Source organism: Cephus cinctus, unplaced genomic scaffold (assembly GCF_000341935.2).
Source record: "Cephus cinctus unplaced genomic scaffold, Ccin1 Ccin1_scaffold0053, whole genome shotgun sequence".
Lineage (NCBI taxonomy): Eukaryota > Metazoa > Arthropoda > Insecta > Hymenoptera > Cephidae > Cephus > Cephus cinctus.
In genome coordinates this window covers 13823-36825 of record NW_014332797.1, presented here as the reverse complement: position 1 = coordinate 36825, position 23003 = coordinate 13823, and the positions used below count along the sequence as shown (strand labels likewise).

Here is a 23003-nt window from a genome sequence, read left to right as displayed (position 1 = left end):
ATTGCAAGTAATAATGGAAGAATTAGGGATGAAACAATATGTACAAGAGCCAACAAGAGTCACATGTGGCAGCGAGACTATTATAGATTTAGCCCTTACCAATATGGACATAGAGGTACAGGTCCAACATACACCAAAAATAATGGATCACTCGTGGATACAAGTCACTCTCAAGGATACGCACTTAGAAACGGGAGGAAAACAGTTCATAGCGAGGGATTTTAGTAAATACTCTGAGCTACATTACAAGATAGTATTAGGTGATATTATAAAAATGAATGAAGTGCTGTTACATGTTGTAACATATAATTTTACATGCATATTACATTGAATCAAATGAATAGTCAAGAAAGTAACATGTTCGAAGACTATAAATATTTGAAAATTACATTTTGATTGCTCTAAATATGTTATTTGTTCATTCATCTAAAAGTATGTACTTTATTATGTAATTCCAAATTATATTTACATAAACTTTCATTTTTTCTCTTTTCCTTTGTATGAATATTCTTCATTGCGTATTATTTTTTTTCATTTTTTTCGTAAATAGGCAGGTAAGAAATGGTATTCTGAAGAAGTAAGGAAAGTAGCAGCGGCAAGAGATAAGGCATATATCAAAGCGCAATATGAAAAAACGGAGGAGAAATGGTCAGAATATAGAGTAGAGAGAAATAATTTAGTAAAACTAATAAGCAAAACGAAAAAGGATTATTACGAGAAGGTGACAGATGAGAATACAAATACCTAGTAAATAGGCAGGTAAGAAATGGTATTCTGAAGAAGTAAGGAAAGTAGCAGCGGCAAGAGATAAGGCATATATCAAAGCGCAATATGAAAAAACGGAGGAGAAATGGTCAGAATATAGAGTAGAGAGAAATAATTTAGTAAAGCTAATAAGGAAAACAAAAAAGGATTATTACGAGAAGGTGATAGATGAGAATAAACAGAACCCTATAAAAATGTGGAAATCTCTTAAAGAAATCCTGAGGGGGGTGAATGTAAGCAAAAACGAAGTAGTGGGCTTAGACCTAGAGCTTGATGCAACCAAACACGAGTCAAATATAAGTGTAAGGAAAACAAAAAAGGATTATTACGAGAAGGTGATAGATGAGAATAAACAGAACCCTATAAAAATGTGGAAATCTCTTAAAGAAATCCTGAGGGGGGTGAGTGTAAGCAAAAACGAAGTAGTGGACTTAGACCTAGAGCTTGATGCAACCAAACTCGAGTCAAATATAAGTGTAGCTGATAAATTTAATATGTTCTTTGTAAATAGCATAGACAAGGTAGTTGAATCTATAGACACGGAAGTAGACGCAGACAGTAATATAGTGTATGAAAATGAACAATGGCTCGATGAGTTCAAACCCATCGATATAGTGGAACTACAGAAGATAATAGGTAAATTACCGAAAAAAAAAGGAACGGAAGAAGGAACCTTGATGCAACCAAACTCGAGTCAAATATAAGTGTAGCTGATAAATTTAATATGTTCTTTGTAAATAGCATAGACAAGGTAGTTGAATCTATAGACACGGAAGTAGACGCAGACAGTAATATAGTGTATGAAAATGAACAATGGCTCGATGAGTTCAAACCCATCGATATAGTGGAACTACAGAAGATAATAAGTAAATTACCGGAAAAAAAAGGAACGGAAGAAGGAATATCCAGTAGTATATTAAAAACAGCTAGAGAAATTATTCAAGATGATTTTATCGACATTATTAACACCTCATTTAAGGAAGGACAATGTCCACGTCACTGGAAAACGTCTACCATAATACCGATACCAAAAGTACAGAAACCAAAAAGCGGTAGTGACTTCAGACCAATCAACATGTTACCGATATACGAAAAAGTACTGAACATCTAAAAAGTAAGAACATCTAGAAGCAAATAACATAATCACGAAACATCAGTCGGCATTTCGGAAGAAGCACTCGTGTGAAACGGCAATACAAACCGTGGTTGATGAATGGAAATCAAATATCAGTTAAGGGAAAGTAGTGGGAGTAATCTTCATGGATTTGAAACGAGCGTTTGAAACTGTGGACAGAGAGCTGTTATTGGAAAAACTAGTGCAATATGGAATAAAGGGAAAAGTATGGGAATGGTTTAGATCGTACTTAAGCAATAGGACTCAGCAAATTAGGTTTAATGGGGAATTTTCAAATATTATAGAAACAAAATACGGAGTACCACAGGGATCGGTGTTAGGGCCACTGCTGTTCGTTATATATATATAAATGATATAGTCGACCTGTGCCCAGAAGAAGGTACAATAAAAATGTTTGCAGATGATACTGTAATATATGTGACAGGAGAAAGCAGCGCAGAACTGGAGAGGAAAATGAATATGCTATTAAATATAGTAGAAAAGTGGATGAATAGAAACAAATTAAAAATGAACGCAGATAAAACAAAATACATGATTGTTAAAAGTGTGAGAAAAGAAATGAAAGGAAATATTGTACTTAAGTGTCTGGACGGAACGGAACTAGAACGAGTGGAAACGATGAAATATTTAGGTATTATTATTGATGACAAGTTACAATTTAAAGACCATTGTAAATATATATTGAAAAAAATGGGTAAAAAAAACGAGTTTCCTATACAGAATAGGACACTACGTATCGGCGTTTACCAGATGTATTATATATAAAATAATCATAGCACCACACTTCGAATATTGTGGAACACTGCTAATGTGTATGGGTCAAACCGAAGTAAATAAACTGCAGATCGCGCAGAATAGACCGATGCGGGTCATACTGCAATGCAGCCGCTACACAAAAGTGGATGATATACTGCCAGCGGCACAGTTTATGTCCATAAGGCAAAGACTTTATTATAATGTATGTGTATTCATCTTTAAAGCTGTCAATAATTTACTACCAAAGGAATTAAAGAATAGGCTACAAATAATAGGAATGAGGGGGGGGGGTAGAGAAACACGACAAGCTGGAAATATAGTTATACAATTTAGGAGAACAAGAAACGCACAAAAGAATATGTATTACGAAGGAGTACAAATGTATAACGCCTTACCAAATGAAGTTAAAAAGTGCGAGAGAATAGAACAATTTAAAAGAATGTTAAAAGATTATGTTGTATCGTTAGTTAAGTAAATGTTATGTACTCGATTAATGTAAGTTATATACAAAAATAGCCGAGGAGGCTAATAAAAAAAAAATCTCTCTCTCTCTCTCTCTCTCTCTCTCTCTCTCTCTCTCTCTCTCTCTCTCTACCTCATATATACGCACAGAATGCAGCGCACGCACAGGACGCTTTTTCGTTTCATAGTTTTCAATTCACACCGTGCCATAAGAAGCTTCACTTTAAAAATAGGAGGAAAACAAAAAAGTATAGAAGAAAGAATAGAAGGAAAAGGAAATGGAAAAAGACTAGGGAAAATAAAGAAATTTATAAATCAGGGAATTACCGATAAGCAGACATCGAAGGAGAGTTACCGACAAAGAGATAGGCAGCATCAAAAGTTGAGGGCGCTAAGGAAAGCAAGGAGACAGGCTAGGAACTGGGGGTGTCAACCACTGAGCTATACCCAACATGGAGCGCGCACACAATAGGAAAAGTGCGGGCCGAGAGAGATAGCCGATATAATGGACGACCTCTTTGTTTTTCAGGGACGTATAAAGACGTCCGACGCCCCGAACCAGGAATTTTCGAAATTTGTTTGATGCGGTACATTAAATGAATTTCGACGGCTACGTAAACAACGTAACGTCTGTAAATAAGTGGTAAAGTGAAAAATATACGTTTGGAAACATAAAAGATAACTTGTTTGGTCACAACAAAACGCGACTATTTTCTGTATAATATTATGGTGCAAATTACCTATGAAATGAAATAGTGCTGTTGGGCCGCCACTCTTCCTTACACGACTTAATATAACACGATTTCACCATTTTTGTGGGTATATCAAACCTCAAAAATATTGTCGAACCTCACTACCCATGTGTTGATTGCAAGTTGTAACTGGAAAGCATCTACAAAGGGGCACCGATGCGTTTCAGAGATCATAGGTCGTAAGATGGTATGTACGCTACTGCCTGTTATGATATCTAGGGAAACGATACGCCAAAACTAGGAACCTCATTGGCTAAAACGCTTAGAAAAAGATGGATCCCACTATAAGAATGCTATCTCTCTCGGCTCGCACTTTTTCTACTGTTTGCGCGCTCCATGTTGAGTATAGTTCAGTGCTTCCGTATTAGAAAATCAGCAGTGACTGCAGCACCTCTAGCTTAGAAGCGTATAACACAACTAGAAATCAAACATGGTGGACAGCGTCAGCAATAGTGACAAATAAAATTTTAAAAAAGTTCTCAGTAGAACTTGAACGTAAGATTCTTTTGTCGTGAAACGGACTTCATATCCATGAGCTACTTATTCCTACTTATTTTTACATGAGGAAACTTATATTTCCGTTATGACCCGCGTTTAATGTTTAGGGTTTAATGCTTAGGGCTTCATTCGGTTTACTTTAGTTTACTTATTACTAATTTCATTAATTACTAAATTATTTATATGGTTTTCTGTCGCAAGTATCTTTTGAATAGAGTATCTTGCAAACTATAAATAATATTTTCAGGATGTCACATGAAAGAGGTCAGATACATGATCTTTATCGTTATTTAGCAATAAACAATTTTCATCGTGGCCGCTATTCGCAACGAAAAAATATTTATTGCAAAATAACAGCAAAAGTCAAATATTTCAACTCTTGCAGACGGCATCCTGAGAATATTTTTTACAGTTTGCAATAATTTATTTGTATGGCATATGCTTGCAAATGTTGAAATACCTTGTTCATAAGAAATAATGTTGAATGGTGTCATTTTTCACAAAAAAAGTTTCGAAAACGGTAAAGATAAAGTTATTGCAACTTCACGGTTAAATTATTATATGCACCATATCATTCATATTAATATGTAAAAAAATCAACATCATTTCTCTCAGGTTGACATAACACTCGACCCTCCTTAACCCATTGGGCTCCATGTGGGGTACAAAATAACCCCAGACTATCTTCTATCCCACATAAATACAGGGTTGAGGCATGGTTTTAACAGATACACCTTAGATAATTTATATATTGAATAGAGAAGATCATATTCATGTTTCTGAAAGTCTGGCATTTCAATTGCACATTTATTAAAGTCAAATATAATACAGTAAAATCTCTAAATAAGGTAACGCTTGAGACCAGCCATCTCTCAATAATGTAACTCGCCACTTCTTCAAGCACAAAGGAGTATATAGAGAAAGTGGGAGCAGATCATTACATTATTGTGAAATATTACGAAGGGAGAAACCTACGTTATTGAGAGTTTTAGGCTATTGAGTATTGCGTTATAGAAAGGTTTTATTGTAATTAGAACGATAGTTATATGCCAAAAAAATTGGGGTGTAGTACGACCCCACATGGAGTTCAAAAATGCGATATAATATGACCGAAGTCAGGGAGTTAAAAGAAATAATTCGAGTACTTACAATCAGTCGGCCTTTGTCCATTACCAGAACTTTGTCACTGTCCATAATTGTATTCAATCGATGAGCAATGGTAAGAACTGTACAAGAAGCAAATTTTGTTCTTATTGTGTGCTGAATGAGAGCATCTGTCTGTGGATCAACATTTGCAGTAGCTTCATCTAACATTAGCACTTTGTTATTTCTTAAGATAGCTCTTGCAAGACAAACTAATTGTCTTTGACCAACACTGAAGTTGCTTCCTCTATCCAGTACTCGACTGTCTAGTCCATTACTGCCAACCAATACAGCCTCCTTCAGTTCGACCTATATCAATCAGATTCATTAGAACATAATATATTTGAAAGAATAATATATAGAGTGGTCCACTAGAAACCGAATACCTAAATATCTCCCTGAGTCGTTAAAGATTGACATTTGAAGGATTTCAAAGAACGATTATAATACAAACAAAATTGTGATCCATGGTCGCTTTTTACAGCGTTAACAAGAGCACCGATTCTTTAAATGAAATTGTGTATTATGTAAGTATGAATTAAATTATGTTGAATAATATTAAACAGTTAAATACGACTAACTCAACAACGTTTGACACATTAGTATTTAATTCGCGAATTTTAAAAATATTTTATACTTTATTCATCTCCTAATTTTCAGAAAAACAAGGGAGTTCATGCGTGAGACGAAAACAAACATGCCATACTTTGTGACGTAACGTTACAAACCGGAGGGGTCATCTGCTAAAAATAACCGATAAATATGTAAATAAACCAAGCCTACCAAGATGACCAAGAGCAAGTTCGGTGGCACTGGCTAGTACCCTAACTTTGTAGTATGTAGGTATCTGGTTCGATTCCCAATCAGAACTACTAATTATAATAAGTTATAATTATAACAAGAGGTCCAACAAATTATAACTCCTTATAACTTAAAGGAAGATAGAATCTATACGATTTTCATGTATGTACAGTAACAGTGTCGTTCTAATTTAAAAGTTTAGAGAAACTCGTAGTACCGATTAGTAAGTTGGTAAATAGTATGATTATTTATACGCGCAAATTATCTTGTTTCTCCAAAAATTAAAAACTCAAATAAAGTAACTTTTGATCATTTAAATTCGAAATTTAAAAAATTCTCGAAATAAAATATCAATATGTCATACATCATTGAATTATGCGTAAGTATCATTCTAATTTTATTAAATAAAAAGGCATTTCGTTTAAAAAAATATCGGTGCTTTTGTCAACGCTGGAAACAATTCTTGCACCCTATTCGTGGATGAAAACCATTCAAATTATGCTCGAACATTTTTTCAGATCTTCTCAAACAAGGAATGTATTTTGATGTTGAGTTTCTAGTACGTCCCACACAGCACAGAAATATTTTGTCAACATTGCCAAAAGTTTCCCTTGAAATAATGCAATATTACCTGAAATATATTGAAAATTGTTTAAATATTTCTGGAATGTTGCAGGAACCTTGCAATGTCCGCTCAGCACGTTGTAATCATAATATTGCTATAATATTGCCGGTCAATATTTTGGAAATATCAATGCATAATATTAATAAAATATAACTCAGATAGATAACTGAGAAATAATATAACTGAGAATAAATTCCAATGCCAGCAATGTATCGTGGGTTTCTCTTTGGGCAGGTTGCCTATACCTCCTTAAATATTACCTCGGTTGTATTTTTAAATACTCTATACAAATGCAATAATTTCACATGTAATTTTTACATGCAGAATACAAAAGTATATATCGACGGCGAAGACGAAAACCGAATAATCGACGGATTAATTATTTACCCGGTCCTACGTTTTTTCATGCGAGTTGCCTTAGCCACCTAGCGGCGCGGCAGCGAACTAGTGTTCGCTCGGATACTCCGAGTCTGGTTAGGGACTCTTGTCACAGATTTCAGCAATATATCAGAAAGTTTTATTTATTATATTGCCCTGAAATATAGTGCAATATTTGACATAAAGACATCAACAACATTGCTGTCGCATTGAAATATTGGAATATTGTTGTAATGTTTTCGAAATATAGTGTGCTGTGTGGGTAGTTTAGAGTCTAAAATTCTGCCAGAATCACGGTGGCGAAATTGGTAACGCGCAACGCTAAGCCCCTGGAGTTCCCGATTTAATCCTGTCTTAGTCCTAATCTCGATAATTTCCAAAGAGATAATATAAAAAAAAATGTTCTCTCGACGTTTAAAGTAATGTTCATCTTTAATTCATATAAAAACAAAGTCAACATTTCATTTATTAGTCCGTAATTCATCTTTGCATAAAAAATCTTTAAGAAATACTTGTATAGAAAAATAAGAAAAACTTTATCAACGTATAGACCATTTCTCACCTCTTCAAGAACTTCCCATAAGCTGCGATCCGAAAATTCATTAAAAGGATCCAAATTTCGTCGAAGAGTTCCGGAAAACAAAACAGGATCTTGCGGAATGATAGATATACGATGACGTAAATCTTCCAAGCAAATTGAACTTGTATCGATAGAATCTATTTCTACAAATCCTTCAACTTTTGCTAAGCGAAAAAGTGTCGAAATTAGAGAAGATTTACCAGCACCAGTTCTGCCAACAATTCCTACCTATAAAATGTTACAAGATATAATATGGGAAATTGAATAGCCTCATACATTGTTTATAAACTCTGGATAAAAATAGTAGCAATGTGCGTCAACGAACCTTTTCGGTGGGACGTATTACGAAATTAAGACCTTTAAGTACAGGTGGTTCACCATCAGCGTAACGCAAGAAAACATTTGTGAATTTTATACATCCTTCGGTAGGCCAATTCGGTGAAACCGAGGAACCTCTATTATACTCTTTTGAATCATCCTTTTTCATTTTCCTAAAACTGTCGCCTTTATCGCATAGGTTAGGTTCTGGAGGTAACTGTGTATACTCAAGTATCCTTTCAACTGCCATCATTTGATTCGTAACTTCTGCACTTTGACGCATTCCCCACTGTATCATTCCAGTCATGGCCATTACTTGAGTTATTGCCAATCCAACTTCACCGCTGGAGAAATCTGCAACAAAAAGAATACTATTTACCTAATATAGGTGTTGGGTATGAAAATAGCTTCCAAATTAATAATGACGCCAACTTTCTCCCTCCTCAATTCTAGGTTTCGATGCCAGCTCAATCAACGGCAGATCAACATAAATCATCGAGATATGCAGATTTTTTAGGTTTACCACTCCATCTGAAATTCTAAGATCTGTGAAATTGACTGCAAAACGTGAATGCGTACGCCAGCGGCAAGTTCACACGAATGGCTACGACCAAGCAGCGTCGCAAAAAAAGTGGTGACAAAATTTTCAGATATTTTCGGTACAGGACATTTCAACGATGAAATGTATCTTATACTCACGGCATCACAGAGGAATAAATAAATGCGTTATCTATACGGAAGAAAAATTTACAGTCAATATAACTTATTTATATTTTAAAATATAATACTGTGTGTTAGTTATGTAAATAGGTTAACAAGTATTTTTAAGAAATTAGTTGCAACGTTATAGAATCAAATTTAATTGGCGCGTTGGAACTTAAAAACATGTATAGCTCGTCTGCTTACATTGGTTTGCCGTTGATTTGACGGATATTGAAACCTACAACTGACCAGGAATGCATCCTCTGATTTTGATGAAACTCACATACATGTGTAGAGCATGAAAAAGTAAGCGACACGTATTTTTTTTTATCGGCGGAACACCGTTTAAAGGGGTGAAATGAACCACCCCCTAGAACCCCTAAAGAACGTCCCAGTGTGTTTTTGGCTGTTTCACGTATTTGTAATTGAGATATTTAAATGCAACCAATTGGAGATTAATGCTTATGGAAAATAATAAAAATTACATTTTGTTCGGTTCTGATGGGGTAAATTTCTAAAAATTTATAGGGGTTAAAAATTGCAAAATTTTTTCTAACAAAAAAATGTACCGATCGAATTTCAATGAGTCCAATTGCACTTGAAAGAGCTAAAAAAAGTAAGAGATAGTGCCTTTGCGTTTTTCGAAAAAGCTTATTTAAGAGGTGAACCAATGCAGATGCTCTTGTTATTGAACGTTATATTGAAACGATCAAGCTTCTCAATTAATGCATAGAAAGAGTTACGTAATAATTCGAAAGGCCAATTTAAGCGACATAATGCCGTTTTAATGAGAAATTGATTGCATCTGTATAGGGGTGGTTCACCTCTTAGGAGGTTTTATCGAAAAACGCAGACATGTATCTCCTACTTTGTGTTAGCTTTTTCAAATGCAATTTGTTTCATTTAAATTCGATTCATACATATTTTATTAGAAAAATTTTGCAATATTCAACCCCTATACATTTTAGTAACTAGCAAATTGCCCTTGCTTCGTTCAGGCAAAATTAAACGGAATTCTTTAGAATTTTGTAAAACTTCCTAGAATGTTCTGGAACATTATATGAAATTCCTTCCAATTTTTTGGAACTTTCTAGAACTTTTTGGGACATTTTATGGAATTCTATAGAATTTTCTACAATTCCTAGAACATTCTATGGAATTTTATCGAATTTTCTGGAACTTTCTAGACAGCGAAGAAATGAATCAAATGAGAAGCGAGAAATACGTTTAGCTTCACAACTTCAGAAAAGCTGTATGAAAAAACAGAATTTTCTCAATATCCTGAAATATCCTGAAAGGATATCCGTTCCAAAACATAAACTTGTCCGATCGCTCGAGGCGCTCGGAGGACTACCCTACTACGTGCGCCCAGCAATTGTCCCCCGAGCGCTTCGAGCGGAACTCGCAAAATTTAGGCGTTTTTTTCAAATGAAATATTTAACCCCTTAGCAAACTCATTTTTGGATGTTTAAAAGCGCGTTTTAATCGCTGAAATCTCAGCTACAACGTGGAATAAATATGAAACTTCTATTTCATCGCATTCGGGTGCGTTTGCGATATCTCGAGATCTCCGTCACGGGATCATCTCCGAGAACAATAATTTTGTGAGAATCTGCAGTATCATTAAAGATGATATCACGCAGACACTGGACTAGATTGGCCGGCGCGTTCAGAAGTTATGGCCATTTAAGTGTTTTCACTTAAAGGGGGTGTAACTCCCCCTAGAGTGATCCTACAGGAGTTCAATGGAGGTGTTTTTTTAATGCCGAAGGATGCTCTCTCTCTCGTGCCATAATTAGAAATATGAATTTCCTTCTGGAATTACTAGTTCTCGCACTTTTCAAAAAGTCCGCAAATGTACTTTTTCACTCCAACCCCTGCCATTCGGCTATTTTGTATTCGATCGGGATAAAACCTTTACCATTCGAACGGGAAGGAAATTTCCTAAAAAAATATGTCTTTGGTTTTTCGAAATCTGTCATGCTTTCACAGAAATATATAAAAATTCAAGTGTTGCACTTCAATTGGACGTTACTGTATATTGATTTACCCTATCAGAATCGATCAAAATGTATTTTTTATTATTCACCATAAGTATTAACTTTCAATTGGTTTCATTTAAATATCTCAACTGTAAATATGTGAAACAGCGAAAATCACACTGGGACGTTTTTTCGGGGTTTTTAGAGTTTCATTTCATTCCTTATAACGGTTATCCGCTGATAAAAAAAAAAGACGCGTCACTTAGTTTTCGATGCTCTAGAACGTATTTGAGTTTCATCACAATCGGAGGAGTACACCCGGGATATCTTCTTTGTGAGGAACGGAGAGAGTGGACGTCATCATTTTGGAAACTACTTTTGAACCTCTCTGTACATTTTACCATGAAACTTTTTACAATCAAGAAGTTCAACAAAGCGTTTCAACAATAAATATAAAAGGGGAATCCGTACTGATTCGTACGGGCTCGAAGCGAGAAAACTTCACATCCAGAACTCGAAACTCAAAAAGTACTGTTACTACATATATTTGAATTTATCGAAATCTTCAGATAAAATCTCAGTCCCTGCATTGCCTAATTTTTTAATCAATTTCTAGAAAATTAACAAAATCGATATAAATATGGATGCTAATGTCCTGAAAGTAGATGTGCTATGGTCTCCGTCATGGCCTTTGCCAATCTTGATAATTTAATAGAGGTTCTAAGCTCCAAGGCAAATAGTAAAACATAATAATTTCACCTCCGAATCATACCCTATGGAACACTTCGAAGCATCCATTCTTACAATAATTCTACAGCCTGCGACACCGTATAAAAAATAATCAACTACGTTAAGCATATTTTCACGCTTTACTAAACGGAAGACAGCATCGTCATGTAGAAGTTCATGGAGCACTACGATTCCCCCTTAAAGATTTAATAAAAGTACGTGCGATGTTATTTCTTAGCGTATTTGAAATTTTAATGTAATAAATTATAATACACTAAGACGACTTCCGTTTCCGGCGACACGGTGAGAAGGTGTTACAGTGACACTGTACAAAAGGCAAACGGTGTGCGGTGTAAGAGATGGGCAAACGGGCAGAGAAAATATAGTGCTAGAAGAAGGAAGGAATAGGGAACAAAGAGAATAAATCAGCATAAATAGGTAGGGTAAGGAGGGTGAGCTAAAAGGGGGAAAGAAAAGGGGACAGTGAGGTCAGGAGTGCAGAGGGACTGGGAAAGGCGGGAGGCAGGTAGCAAGGAAGAAGGACAGACAGGTGGAGACAGAAGGTAAGGAAGGAAACAAGTGAGGTTGATAGGACAGATAGAAAGGTAGAGTAACGGGAGCAGGAAAGGAAGGAAGCGGTTATGGAAGAAGTGGGCAGGGGCCTGAAAAGGAATTTAATGCTTGAGAAAGTACGGATAGGGAGGACAGCAAGTGAGGGAGATCTGGTGGGAGCAAATGTGAGGGGAAAAAGGAAAGAAAGGGAGGCAGAAGGAGAGAAGAGGCAGACGAGGGAGTTGGAAGAGGCGGAAGTTTTCAAAAGGAGTAGGAAAGTGGAAAGATCACCGACAAAGGAGGCAGGAACAAAAGGAATGGAAGAAATGATGAGGAGGATGGAAGATGTAATGAGATCGGAGTGTGAAAGAGTAAGAGAGAGGGTAGATGAGCTGGCGAGCGAAGGGAGGAAGGAGAGAGAGGAGATGAGGAAACAATGGGAAGAAGAGAGAGTTGAGATGAGGCAAAGGATTCAGGAGCTAGAGAGAAAAGTGGAAGGTCTAGAAGAGGATAGACTGGAAAAGGAGGAAAGGGAGAGAAATGGGATAAATGGAGAAGAGAGGGTAGAGACAGGGGGAAGAAGAAAAGGACTAGAGGAAAAAAGGATGAGAAATCTGGAGGTTAGATTGGATAGGAGAGAACGGGAAATTAGAAAGAACAACATTGTGATAAAAGGAGTGAAAACGGGAGAAGGGGAAGAATACATAAAGGAGGTAGACAGGATCTGGGAGATAATAGGAGTCGTAGGAGGTAGAAAGAAGATAAGAAGCGTAGGAGGACAGGACGGGGAAGGAAGGGGAGTAGTATGGGTGGAGCTAGAAGGGCCGGATAAGAAAAGGGAGGTAATGAGGGCAAAGAGTAAGCTGAAGGGAGAAAGAGAAAGGATAGAGGATGACCTGACGGTGGAGGAAAGGAGAGTAAAGTGGAAGATAGAGAGCGAAGCTCAGAAAGAAAGGGCACAGGAAAACAGGGTGCGAATAGGGTACATGAAAATGTGGGTGAACGGGGTGGTGAAGATGTGGGACGAGGTGGGGGAGGATTGGGCGGTGAAGACGGGAATCGTGTAGCGGTGGAAAAGGAGAAAGGGGGAAAGAGGATATTAAAGATGAGTAAAGAAAGGGAAAAGGAGAAGGAAGTGTATAAGGTGGGGTTCTGAAATGTGGCGGGGGTGAAAAGAAAGGATGAGGACTTCTGGACAGGGTTAACAACGTGGGACGTAGTAGTAATGCTAGAAACATGGGTTAATAAGAAAGGTTGGGAAGGAATAAAAGAGAAGTATAAGAAAGGTTTTAAGTGGGAGGTGCAGGAAGCAGAAAGGAGTAAAGGAAAAGGCAGAGCAAGGGGAGGCATGGTGATAGGGGTCAGGGAAAGGATAGAACTGGGAAAAATAGGGGAGTGCGGAGAACAGGGGTGGTGGGAAAGAGAGGTAAAGCTAGGAAAGGAGTGGTGGTGGATAGTTGGGATTTATGTAAACAAAGATGTAGACAAGAAGCTAGAGCTGTTGGAAAAGTGGCTGGAAAGAAGAGGGAATGAGTGCAAAGTGATTATAGGGGAGGATTTCAATGCTAGAACGGGTGGGGAAGGAGGTATGGTTCTAGATAGGAGTGGGAAAGACCCAGAGGCAGACAGGGTGTCGAAGGACAGAATTATTAATAGGGAAGGGAAAAAATTGTGTAATTTAATAAATGAAAGAGGATGGGGAGTTTTGAATGGATGTGCGGAAGGGTCGAGGAGGGGAATTGGACGTTCGTGGGAGAAAGAGGTTGTTCGGTGATAGATTACATAGTGATGAGTAAAATGGTGAGAAATAGGGTACTGAGGATGGAAGTAGAAGGGAAGGTAGACTCAGATCATCTGCCGGTAGTGGTCTGGGTACGTGGAGAAGGAGGGAAGAGACATCATAAGGGGCAGAGCAAAGGGGAGGGTATAATAGGCAGAGGTGACTGGACAGACAGAGGGAAAGAGCTGTTTCAGGAAAAGGTAGATATGTGGGAGTGGGGTGAGGGGAGTGTGGAGGAAGGATGGGAAAGACTGAGAGGGAAAATTGTAGAGGGGCTAAAGGAGACCGAGGAGCTGAAGAAGAAAGGAGGGAGGAGTGGATGGTGGGACGAGGAGTGTAGAGAAGGAAAGGAAAAACTAACGGAGAAACTGGTGGAGTTCAAGAAAGGGAAGGGGGATGAAGTAGGATACAGAGAGGGAAAAAGGAGGTATAAGAAGCTGTGTGATGACAAGAGGAAGGCGGAAAGGGAGAAATGGGAAGAGGAGATAAAGGCAATAAGGACGGAGGAGCAGGTATGGAAGGTAGTAAATAGGGGAAGAAAAAGAAGGAAGGGCGTGAACGAGAACATCAGGATGAATGAATGGGATAGGTATTTCAGAGGTGTGTTGGAAGGGTCGGATGAGAGAGTGAGGGGAGGGGAGTTACTAGAAAGAGAGATGAGTGAAGATGAAGAAGACGTCACACTGCAGGAAGTAAGGGAGGTGGTGCAGGGACTGAAGGATAGGAAGGCGGTGGGGGAGGATAAAATTCCAAATGAAGTGTGGAAGTACGGAGGAGAGAATATGGAAAGGGCATTATGGGAGATATGTAAGAGAGTGTGGAGAGGAGAGGGGTGGCCAGAAGGTTGGAAGGAAGGAGTAGTAATTCCAATAGTGATGAAGGGGGAGGGAAAAAAGGTGGAGGAGTATAGGGGGGTCACACTGACACAGACAGCATACAAAGTATATGTAGGGGTTCTGGAAAGGAGGCTGAGGAGAGAGGTGGAAAGAAAAAGTTTGCTGCCACCGAGTCAAGCAGGCTTTAGAAAGGGGATGGGGACGGTGGACAACATGTATGTACTAAATTACCTGATGAACCAAGAGTTAGGAAAAAAGAAAGGGAAGCTAATGCTGTTTTTTTGTAGACTTCAGGGCGGCTTTTGACTCGGTGGACAGGGGGAAGTTGTTCGAGAGTATGAGGGAAAGAGGGGTGAGGGAAGGGCTAGTGAGAAGATGTAAAGTGGTGATGGAGGAAACGCGTAATAGAGTCAGAGTAGGAAGGGAGGTAGGAGAGAAGTAGGAGGTAGGAGAGAGAAGACAGAGAAGGGGGTAAGGCAGGGATGCCCGCTCAGCCCCCTCCTGTTTGTCTTTTTCCTAGCGAACCTAGACGAGGAACTGGAGAGGGGCAGATGGGGGGAGAAGAGCTGGGGGGGAAGAAATTGTTCTCTCTAGCATATGCGGATGATGTGGTGTTAATGACGAGAGGGGAAGATGAGATGAGAGGCATGATGAGGACGCTGGAGAGATATGTGGAAGGGAAAGGGCTAGAGGTGAATATAAAGAAAACAAAGGTGATGAGATGTAGGAAAGGAGGTGGGAGGTTTAAAATGGTGAGCTGGAGATGGATGGGAGAGGAAGTGAAAGAGGTAAAAAAGTACACATATTTGGGGTATGTAGTTAAGAGGAATGGGGATCAGGAGGAACATGTAAGAGAGAGAGAGAGAGAGAGAGTGAAAAAGGGAGCGAAAGTGCTAGGACACGTATGGGCAATTGGAAAAAGGAAGTTCAGAGATGATTGGGGAAGAAGGGTATGGCTGTTTGACAAGTTCGTATGGTCGGTTGTGAGTTATGGGGTAGAAATCTGGGGATGGAAGAAAAGAGAGGAGGTTGAAAGGCTGCAGGAGAGGTATTTAAAATAGGTGTTACGGGTAACAAAAAGAGTGCCATGGTATATGGTAAGGGAGGAGGTAGGAAGGGAGGAGCTGGAATCAAGGGCGGGAATGAGGGCCTGAGGGTATAAAAAGAGAATAGAGGAAGGAAGAGGGGGGAGCTAGCGAGAAGATGCAGGTTGGAAATAAAGAAGAGGGTGAGAGCTGGAAAAGGGGTAGAGGGATAGGAAGGGGAGAGAAGAGAGTTTTACGAAAGTAGAGGATGGAAGGTAGAGAAGGTAGAAGAGATGTGGGAGTCAGGAAACATGAGAGGAGAGGAGATAATGAACATAGAAAGAAGGAAACAGAGGGAGGAAAGATGGGCCAGGATAATAGAAGCAAAGGGGAACAAGGAATATAAATTCGTTAAGGGGAATGGGGAGCCGGAATACCTAAAGAGGGGCTGGAATGAGGAGAGGTGGAGCAGAGTGGCGAGGTTTAGATTATGGGATGAGATGAATGGAGGAATTTACTGGGAGAAGGAAGAAAAAAAGAGGTGTAGAATATGTGGGTATGGAGTAGAGACGTGGGAACATGTATGGGAGGTATGCTCGGGTTTGGGGATAGACAGGGGATGGCAAGAGGATGAGAGAAGAAGTGTTGGGGGAGAAAGGACAGGGGGAAAACTGGCTAGTAGGAATAGAAAGGATAAGAAAAGAAAGGGGGCAGAGAGGGAAGGAGAATTAGGCGGGGATTAGGAAAAGAGCGCCGGAAACGGAGGCCAGTAGGGTGAGAGGTGGAGAGAGTGATGCGAGGGCGAGAGTGAATGAGAGATTGGAGAGAATGAGCCAAAAGAGTTTTTTCTTTGAAATTTCTTTTTCTCCTTTGGCGAGCGAGGCATGAGGTTTGTGCGAAAGAACGAGGTTGTAAATAGGATAATTTGTACAGTAGTTTTAAGTTTTGGTGTAAGCGGAGCGGGAGTCCGTGCTGTAACCCGCAAGGGAATAAATGGCAATAGTTAGATTATAATACAATAAGACTTTGTCTTAAAACGTATGATAGTAATGAATACCGACCTCCTCCCAACAGAAGAAAACTGTAGGTAACCACAGTTGTAAACAACAGGCAAAATACATCCAAAGAGAAGCCAAAGGCTGTACTTGTTGCAATGAACATGTACCACGAAGAGGTATGGACGTCTTGAAATCGATCAAACTCCTGTTTAAGGATCTCTTGTGCCCCATACGCTCTAATCGTCGGCAAACCATTCAGTGTTGCATTTAAATGTGTAAAAACTGGAGATCTTGCTATTAAGAAAGAAAAAAACATTTTTACGTTTTATTAGACACTATTATTTTAATAACCCTTGTCACTGATGAGTGTTATTACTCTATAAAAATAAACTTAAACTTACTCATTCCTTCGAGACGTTTAATGTTTTTGCTGGTCTTAAGATAAACTTTTCGGATCCAGTGAAAGATGCCGCCTATGATAACTATCGGAATAAGGAAAAAAGGATTGACGGTACAAGTGACTATCAATGATCCGAACATCATCATTATAACTTGGCCAGCATCTAACATTGCTTTAGGAAGAAGTTCATCGACGGCCAGCATATCTTTGGAAAATCGATTTAGAATCCTACCACTCGGATTTACGTCAAAAAATCGCATACTTGTTCTGATCAAGGAACGAAACATGCTATCGTGCAGCTTTTGACTACAACGCATGCATAACGTGTAAAAGGAAATCGATCTCGTAATGCCCACAAAAAAAATTGCTATTACTATTCCTGTATATATATATATATATGCTGTCTCTGACAATTGACTTGTTCGCATGATATCCGTAGAATTATACGAGGCGCTGGTGTTATCACTGGTAGACGAGGAATAATAGCGGCTTTCCTCTGCGCGTATCCTGAAACATTAAAAAAGCGTATAAGAGGTTAGAAGAGAAGAAATAGAAAAGATATAAATAAATAAGGAAAGAATAAACTTACAAAATAGGAATAAATGCATCATTTAGACTGGCAAATGCTTGAGTAAGAACAAATAAAAGAAAAACAGTAAAGGCGAAGCAGAGATTAGCACCGGATTGAAAATATTTGAGGAAAACAGAGCCCCTGATGGTGCCCCGTGATGTTACTTCAAGCATTCCATTCAACTTTTCAGGATAGTCATCCTCGTCCTCCATGTCGGTATCGCCACCACTGATCTCAGTTGTTCGACTCTAAATAAAAATTGCAGTACATTATATTTCTTTATTATCTAATACAGCAAACTTAATACAATTATGAAATATAATATAATTATTATTAGAAAAATAATATATAGGCAAGCAAAATATACCAAAAATCTAAATAAAAAATACCGAGTATCTAAAAATCTTTCTTGGTTATGATGATCCGAAATAATTTTCAAGATAAAATTTGAATAATTTCCAAGAACGAACATGTTTCAAAAAAAAGTTTTTTCCAAAGTCACTTTTTCCAGCGTTAACAAGAGCATAAGAGAAAATTAAGTGACATACGTCATAGGATCTTTGCGTATCTTAATAAGTTGTAACATTCCAAACTTATCCTCTTTTCCTGTTATCCTACATCCTTTTCCCATGACAGCTACCTTTTTTTTATGATGAATACACAAAGATGTCGCAATAACACACATGAGCACTGCGATAGAGGATAACGATATCTAATTATAACATAACTTCCCAAATCCCTACTTTTATACAAGGTGTTCTATATAAAACTCACTGAAATAGTGCCGTTCTCTATTTTGGAAAATTCTAAGAAATACATGTTTCTGCAATTTTATTTCGCGTATTAAAGTTTCAATATAATTAGCGTTGAAGTTGCTATAATTCGACCAATAAAAACGCTTTCAGATAAAACGTGGAAGGCGAAGTCCGGCGTAGCCGCTGGCAACGCGAGCCAGCCCGCAAGTACTTATAGTAGAGTTCAATGTGTTTTTTTGACAGTTTGCATGCAATGCAATCTTCTGCACTGAGAAAAAGGTTTGGTAAACTGAAAAAAAATTGTTTTGAATAACTAAACCCGGCGGTTACGGGTGGCGAAGTAAATATGTAGTTCAGTCGACCAAAAAGATGTATCAAAATCGAAAGAAACATTTCATACGCACAACTATGTACATGCTTGACCCCACAAAGTAGAAAGTCCATTGAATTGAATATTTAATTATTTTCATTCTATAATTGGTTAAATGTACCCAGTGTACGATTACGTTACCAAAATTTTTACTTCAATTTTACCGAAACTACACAAAATATCGTCGGTATTCAATATTTATGTTGCTTGATTATGTATTGTGACGTGGCATTTCGACATGCACGACACAAAACGTAACATTCTGCGATTTCCGGCTACATCGTGGGACTCTATGAGTGGGGAAGGGATTTCGTGACGTTGGACTGTATATTATTTGTTAAATTTATACTTATTTCCCTCGTGGGAATGTTTTTTTTGTGTTTTATATTTTTCAAGCGGGTGCGAAAGCATCTTGTCGAAATTTGAATACTACGGGCCTCGAGAGTGCCAACTACGGGCCTAGCGGAGCGCGCTGGTGAGGCGACGCGACAGCCAGACCAAAGCACACACCTTAAGAGGCCAGCTACGCGGGACATTCGGCGAGCGTCTCCCCGATCCAGAGGGCATATGGAAGTTAGAGTAACATATGGAAGTTGCAGTAATGATGTGATTCCCTCCTCCCGAAAATATCACTGCAGCCATCCCGAACCCGAAAGATGCTAGGATCTACTTTATCGGAATCGAAGAAAACAATCAAAGATCTGGCGAAGCCGATGGGTCCGCCAATCAAATTGGCCTAAGAGATGTATTACAGCGTGCCTCTTGGGAAGGTTCCCGATTTTCGAAACTCTTAGCGTCACTCACGGTGTGGCCGAGCCTAGAAACAGACGTGTATTCGTCTGGTAAATTTGGTATAGTCTCGTACTGTTTTGTTCCAGTTTTGTCGGATTTGTATGGTACTGTATAATGTACCGTGTCGTTTTGCGACCGCTTGAGGGACCCAGTATCAAAGAAATTGTATCTTGAGGATATCTGGAGTGACTAGGAAGGCGGTGAGTGACGCTTTTGTGAGCTGGCCATATTTACGTGAATGAGAGATAGACCGTGTCGCAGTGTCGTGCCTTACGCATTCCTGATTATTATTGTATCCGCGGATTGCTAATCGGTGGCGCTCTGGGGGATCGGCACTATTTAATATCGTTTATGGGTCAAATTTTGGTTTTGCGTTACCGCCGATACAGTCCACGTCTCGCGGAATCATTTCCTTAGCGTATGGGTATCGTGAGTCTGTTAGCACTCGTTAACGTTAAATTTTGTATAATATCCTTTTGCATGTATATTGGAGTACGATGTATATTTTTGTAGAATATTAAGGTCCTGTAAATTTGTAGATATTATTTTGCCAATAGGTCTTCGGGACAGCCAGCTTAATAATTTCCCTGGGGGATCTACAGTCCCGTTCTGCGTAAAGATTGTATATTTTGTTCAGGAACCGTTGTTCCATCTCTTTCTCTTGCTTGGTTTAATAAATCGGGCCAGATTGTGATTTTGTATTTAATTTTGAAAACTGTAGTATTTATTCGTTGTAGTTTTGAGAGTGAACCTCCTCCCCAAATTTCAGATTTTGATTATTATCTCCCAGACCCAGGACCCCACCGCATAAGAGCTGGCCCGGGTGTCCTTAGGAGACAGCGGTATAATTCTGGTTATACCTGGCGCCCAATAATTTAGTATTTTATTAATTATTTCTCGCGGTGCCATTTATTTGTGCTTCACCGTTAAAAAGTGTCGTCACAGTATATATTTTTTGAAAATATCGTAAGTATTCGAGTAATTTAGTGTAACGTATTAGGTTTTGCATTCAAGGGGTAGGAGGATTTCCCGCAAATTATAAATTAGTTTGTTGATTCTAAAAATTTGATATCGAAGCAGTGCGATGGATTGAACTACTAGGTGTTGTACGTTCGTACCTTTTATCGCCTCTTCGTCTCTTTTTTCATAATTCTATAACAAACTTTGGAGCTTATCGGCTCATTGACCCACTTTTGCTTGCGGATATACCTGTCCCTCTGGTGGCCGGTGGCTGTATTACGCCGCTTGGGAGTGGGACTTGCTGTGCGCCTCCTTGTCTCGGTGGACGGTTTGGGAACGTTGTATTAGTAAATTTATTTCATAGATAAAAAACAGTGTTCTAACAAGTTTGTTCAGGTATTTTTTTTCTAAGTGATTGAAACCCTTTTACCCCTTCACATCTCCACTGTATATATACACCCATATAATATTGCGGAGTTTCTTGAGAATTTCCGTTACGACCGTTTGATCCGCGTAATAATATTTATTTTTCGAGCTACTAAATGTGTTGTAGCTACATAAAAATATTTAGCTTCTATCAGTCAAACTGTTTGGTCGGCGTATTGATATTTTTTTTCGAGCTACTGAATGTATTGTAATCACATGGCAAATTTAGTTTATATCAATCGAATCGTTAAATTGATTCAAAGATATTTATTTTTTGACCTATTAAATCTACAATAGTTACATTGCAATATGTGATGTCGTTTACTAAACCGTTTGATCGACGTCACCACATTAATTTGTCTTGCCAAATATTTATGTAGTTGCGACGTAGGACTATTTAGTTAAATTAACCAAAATATTTGATCGATTCAAAATTTACAATATTCTACCTAATTGAATGGATTACTCAAATCAACAGCATATTTCCTTGATCAGATAAAAGATATAGTTGAAATAAATATATGCACCGCCAGTACAGTGACTGTATATCCGATTAAGTTGAAAAAAAGTGTTGAGTAAATTCCGTTTTAGTTTATTTTGATACAGTCGTGCAATCGAGATAGGTGTAGTACACATTCGAAACAACTATATCAGTTTTATTACTTCAAGAACGTTGTAATCAATTCAAAGTCGCTTCGATTGATTCAACCCAATTTTTCGTGATCACAGTTGGGTAGTTGATATTACCAAACCTTTTTCTCAGTGTGTAAACCACAGTAGTTTTATGTATAATAAAATAAATATATGCTAAAATAGAAAAAAAATGTCTAGTGCAAAAATAATGCATATGTATTCTCTGTCATGAATATTGTATGTCAAAAAAAAACACATTTAACTCATCGACCAACTATAAACCAGACTAATAATAGGGTAAACAGCCCTATTAGCGACAGTGTCCCAGATTGTGGTACCAATGGCATAATTTTGATTGCCATGAATACAGATTTTGCCGAATAATAACTCAATTACCGGCTAATTGAAAAGTTTTCACTTTTAATGATTGGAGAAACACACTTTTTTAAATGAAATATTTTAGAACAGAAATTGACCAGTGAATAGTGCGACACGGGTCTCAGTGGCTCCGCAGCGGCAGTGGTAGACGGTGGCAATAAATGCGGCGAGCTATGTCGTTGTGAATTTGTTCGTCAGATAAGTATAAAAAGACATAAAAATGGTGTTGACATCGTTAACAGGAACCAGACTATCGATGAGATGAGAAATTACTTAATTTTTGGTTACATATTTGTTCAAATTCGCGGGATCAATAAGTGCGTCACATAATTCAGGTTGTGTTGCTGTGTTGTTGACACTCGTTTGTATGGAGATAGTCAAAAGTGGTAGAAAGATGATACGCGCAAGCATCATAAATTGCGAAGACGTCATAAACTGCGCAGACGCCATACATTGCACCAACTATGACATAGGTGTTTTCTCCAGTGTCGGAAACCCCGGCAGCAGAGAAGCGCTATTAAAATAATTGTTCCACTTGTATAATAGGTGATTCTCATCCAGAGAGCTTGAACGCAAATGTTAAAACCTTCAATTTTCAGTTTGGCTATATCACGCATGAATAAATAGCAAAAATCCGACACGGCCGCTCTTAAACTATCACTAACTGGGCCGTTTACCTTATTACAAGAATGATAGTGTCACTGCTTATCTACTTTACTCCTTATATTACTATAACAATGTCTCCAAGCAAATTACTTGTCAATTCTATTATTGTAGTCTACATTAGAAGGATTAAAGTAGGTAAAATATTAGCCTTTCAGACACAAAATAACTTAACGAGGTAATACGTGAGCGTAAGGAAATCAACCAATCAGAATCTAGTACTGCCCCTTGGAGGGGA

At 38.2% G+C, this 23003-nt stretch overlaps 1 protein-coding gene across 3 annotated transcripts in view; it reads right to left on the bottom strand.

The window, feature by feature from the left end:
* The window catches only part of LOC107268537 (multidrug resistance-associated protein 4), a gene marked incomplete at its 5' end in the record, with an annotated part of 72837 nt that overhangs the window by 41110 nt on the left and 8724 nt on the right, over positions 1-23003 (bottom strand). For 2 of the 3 annotated variants that reach the window (XM_015741410.1, XM_015741432.2), the window contains 6 exon segments: positions 5518-5820; positions 7878-8123; positions 8221-8567; positions 16881-17111; positions 17219-17724; positions 17807-18036. In XM_015741410.1, the coding sequence (XP_015596896.1) occupies positions 5518-5820; positions 7878-8123; positions 8221-8567; positions 16881-17111; positions 17219-17724; positions 17807-18036 (1863 nt within the window). 3 annotated transcript variants of the gene reach the window in all.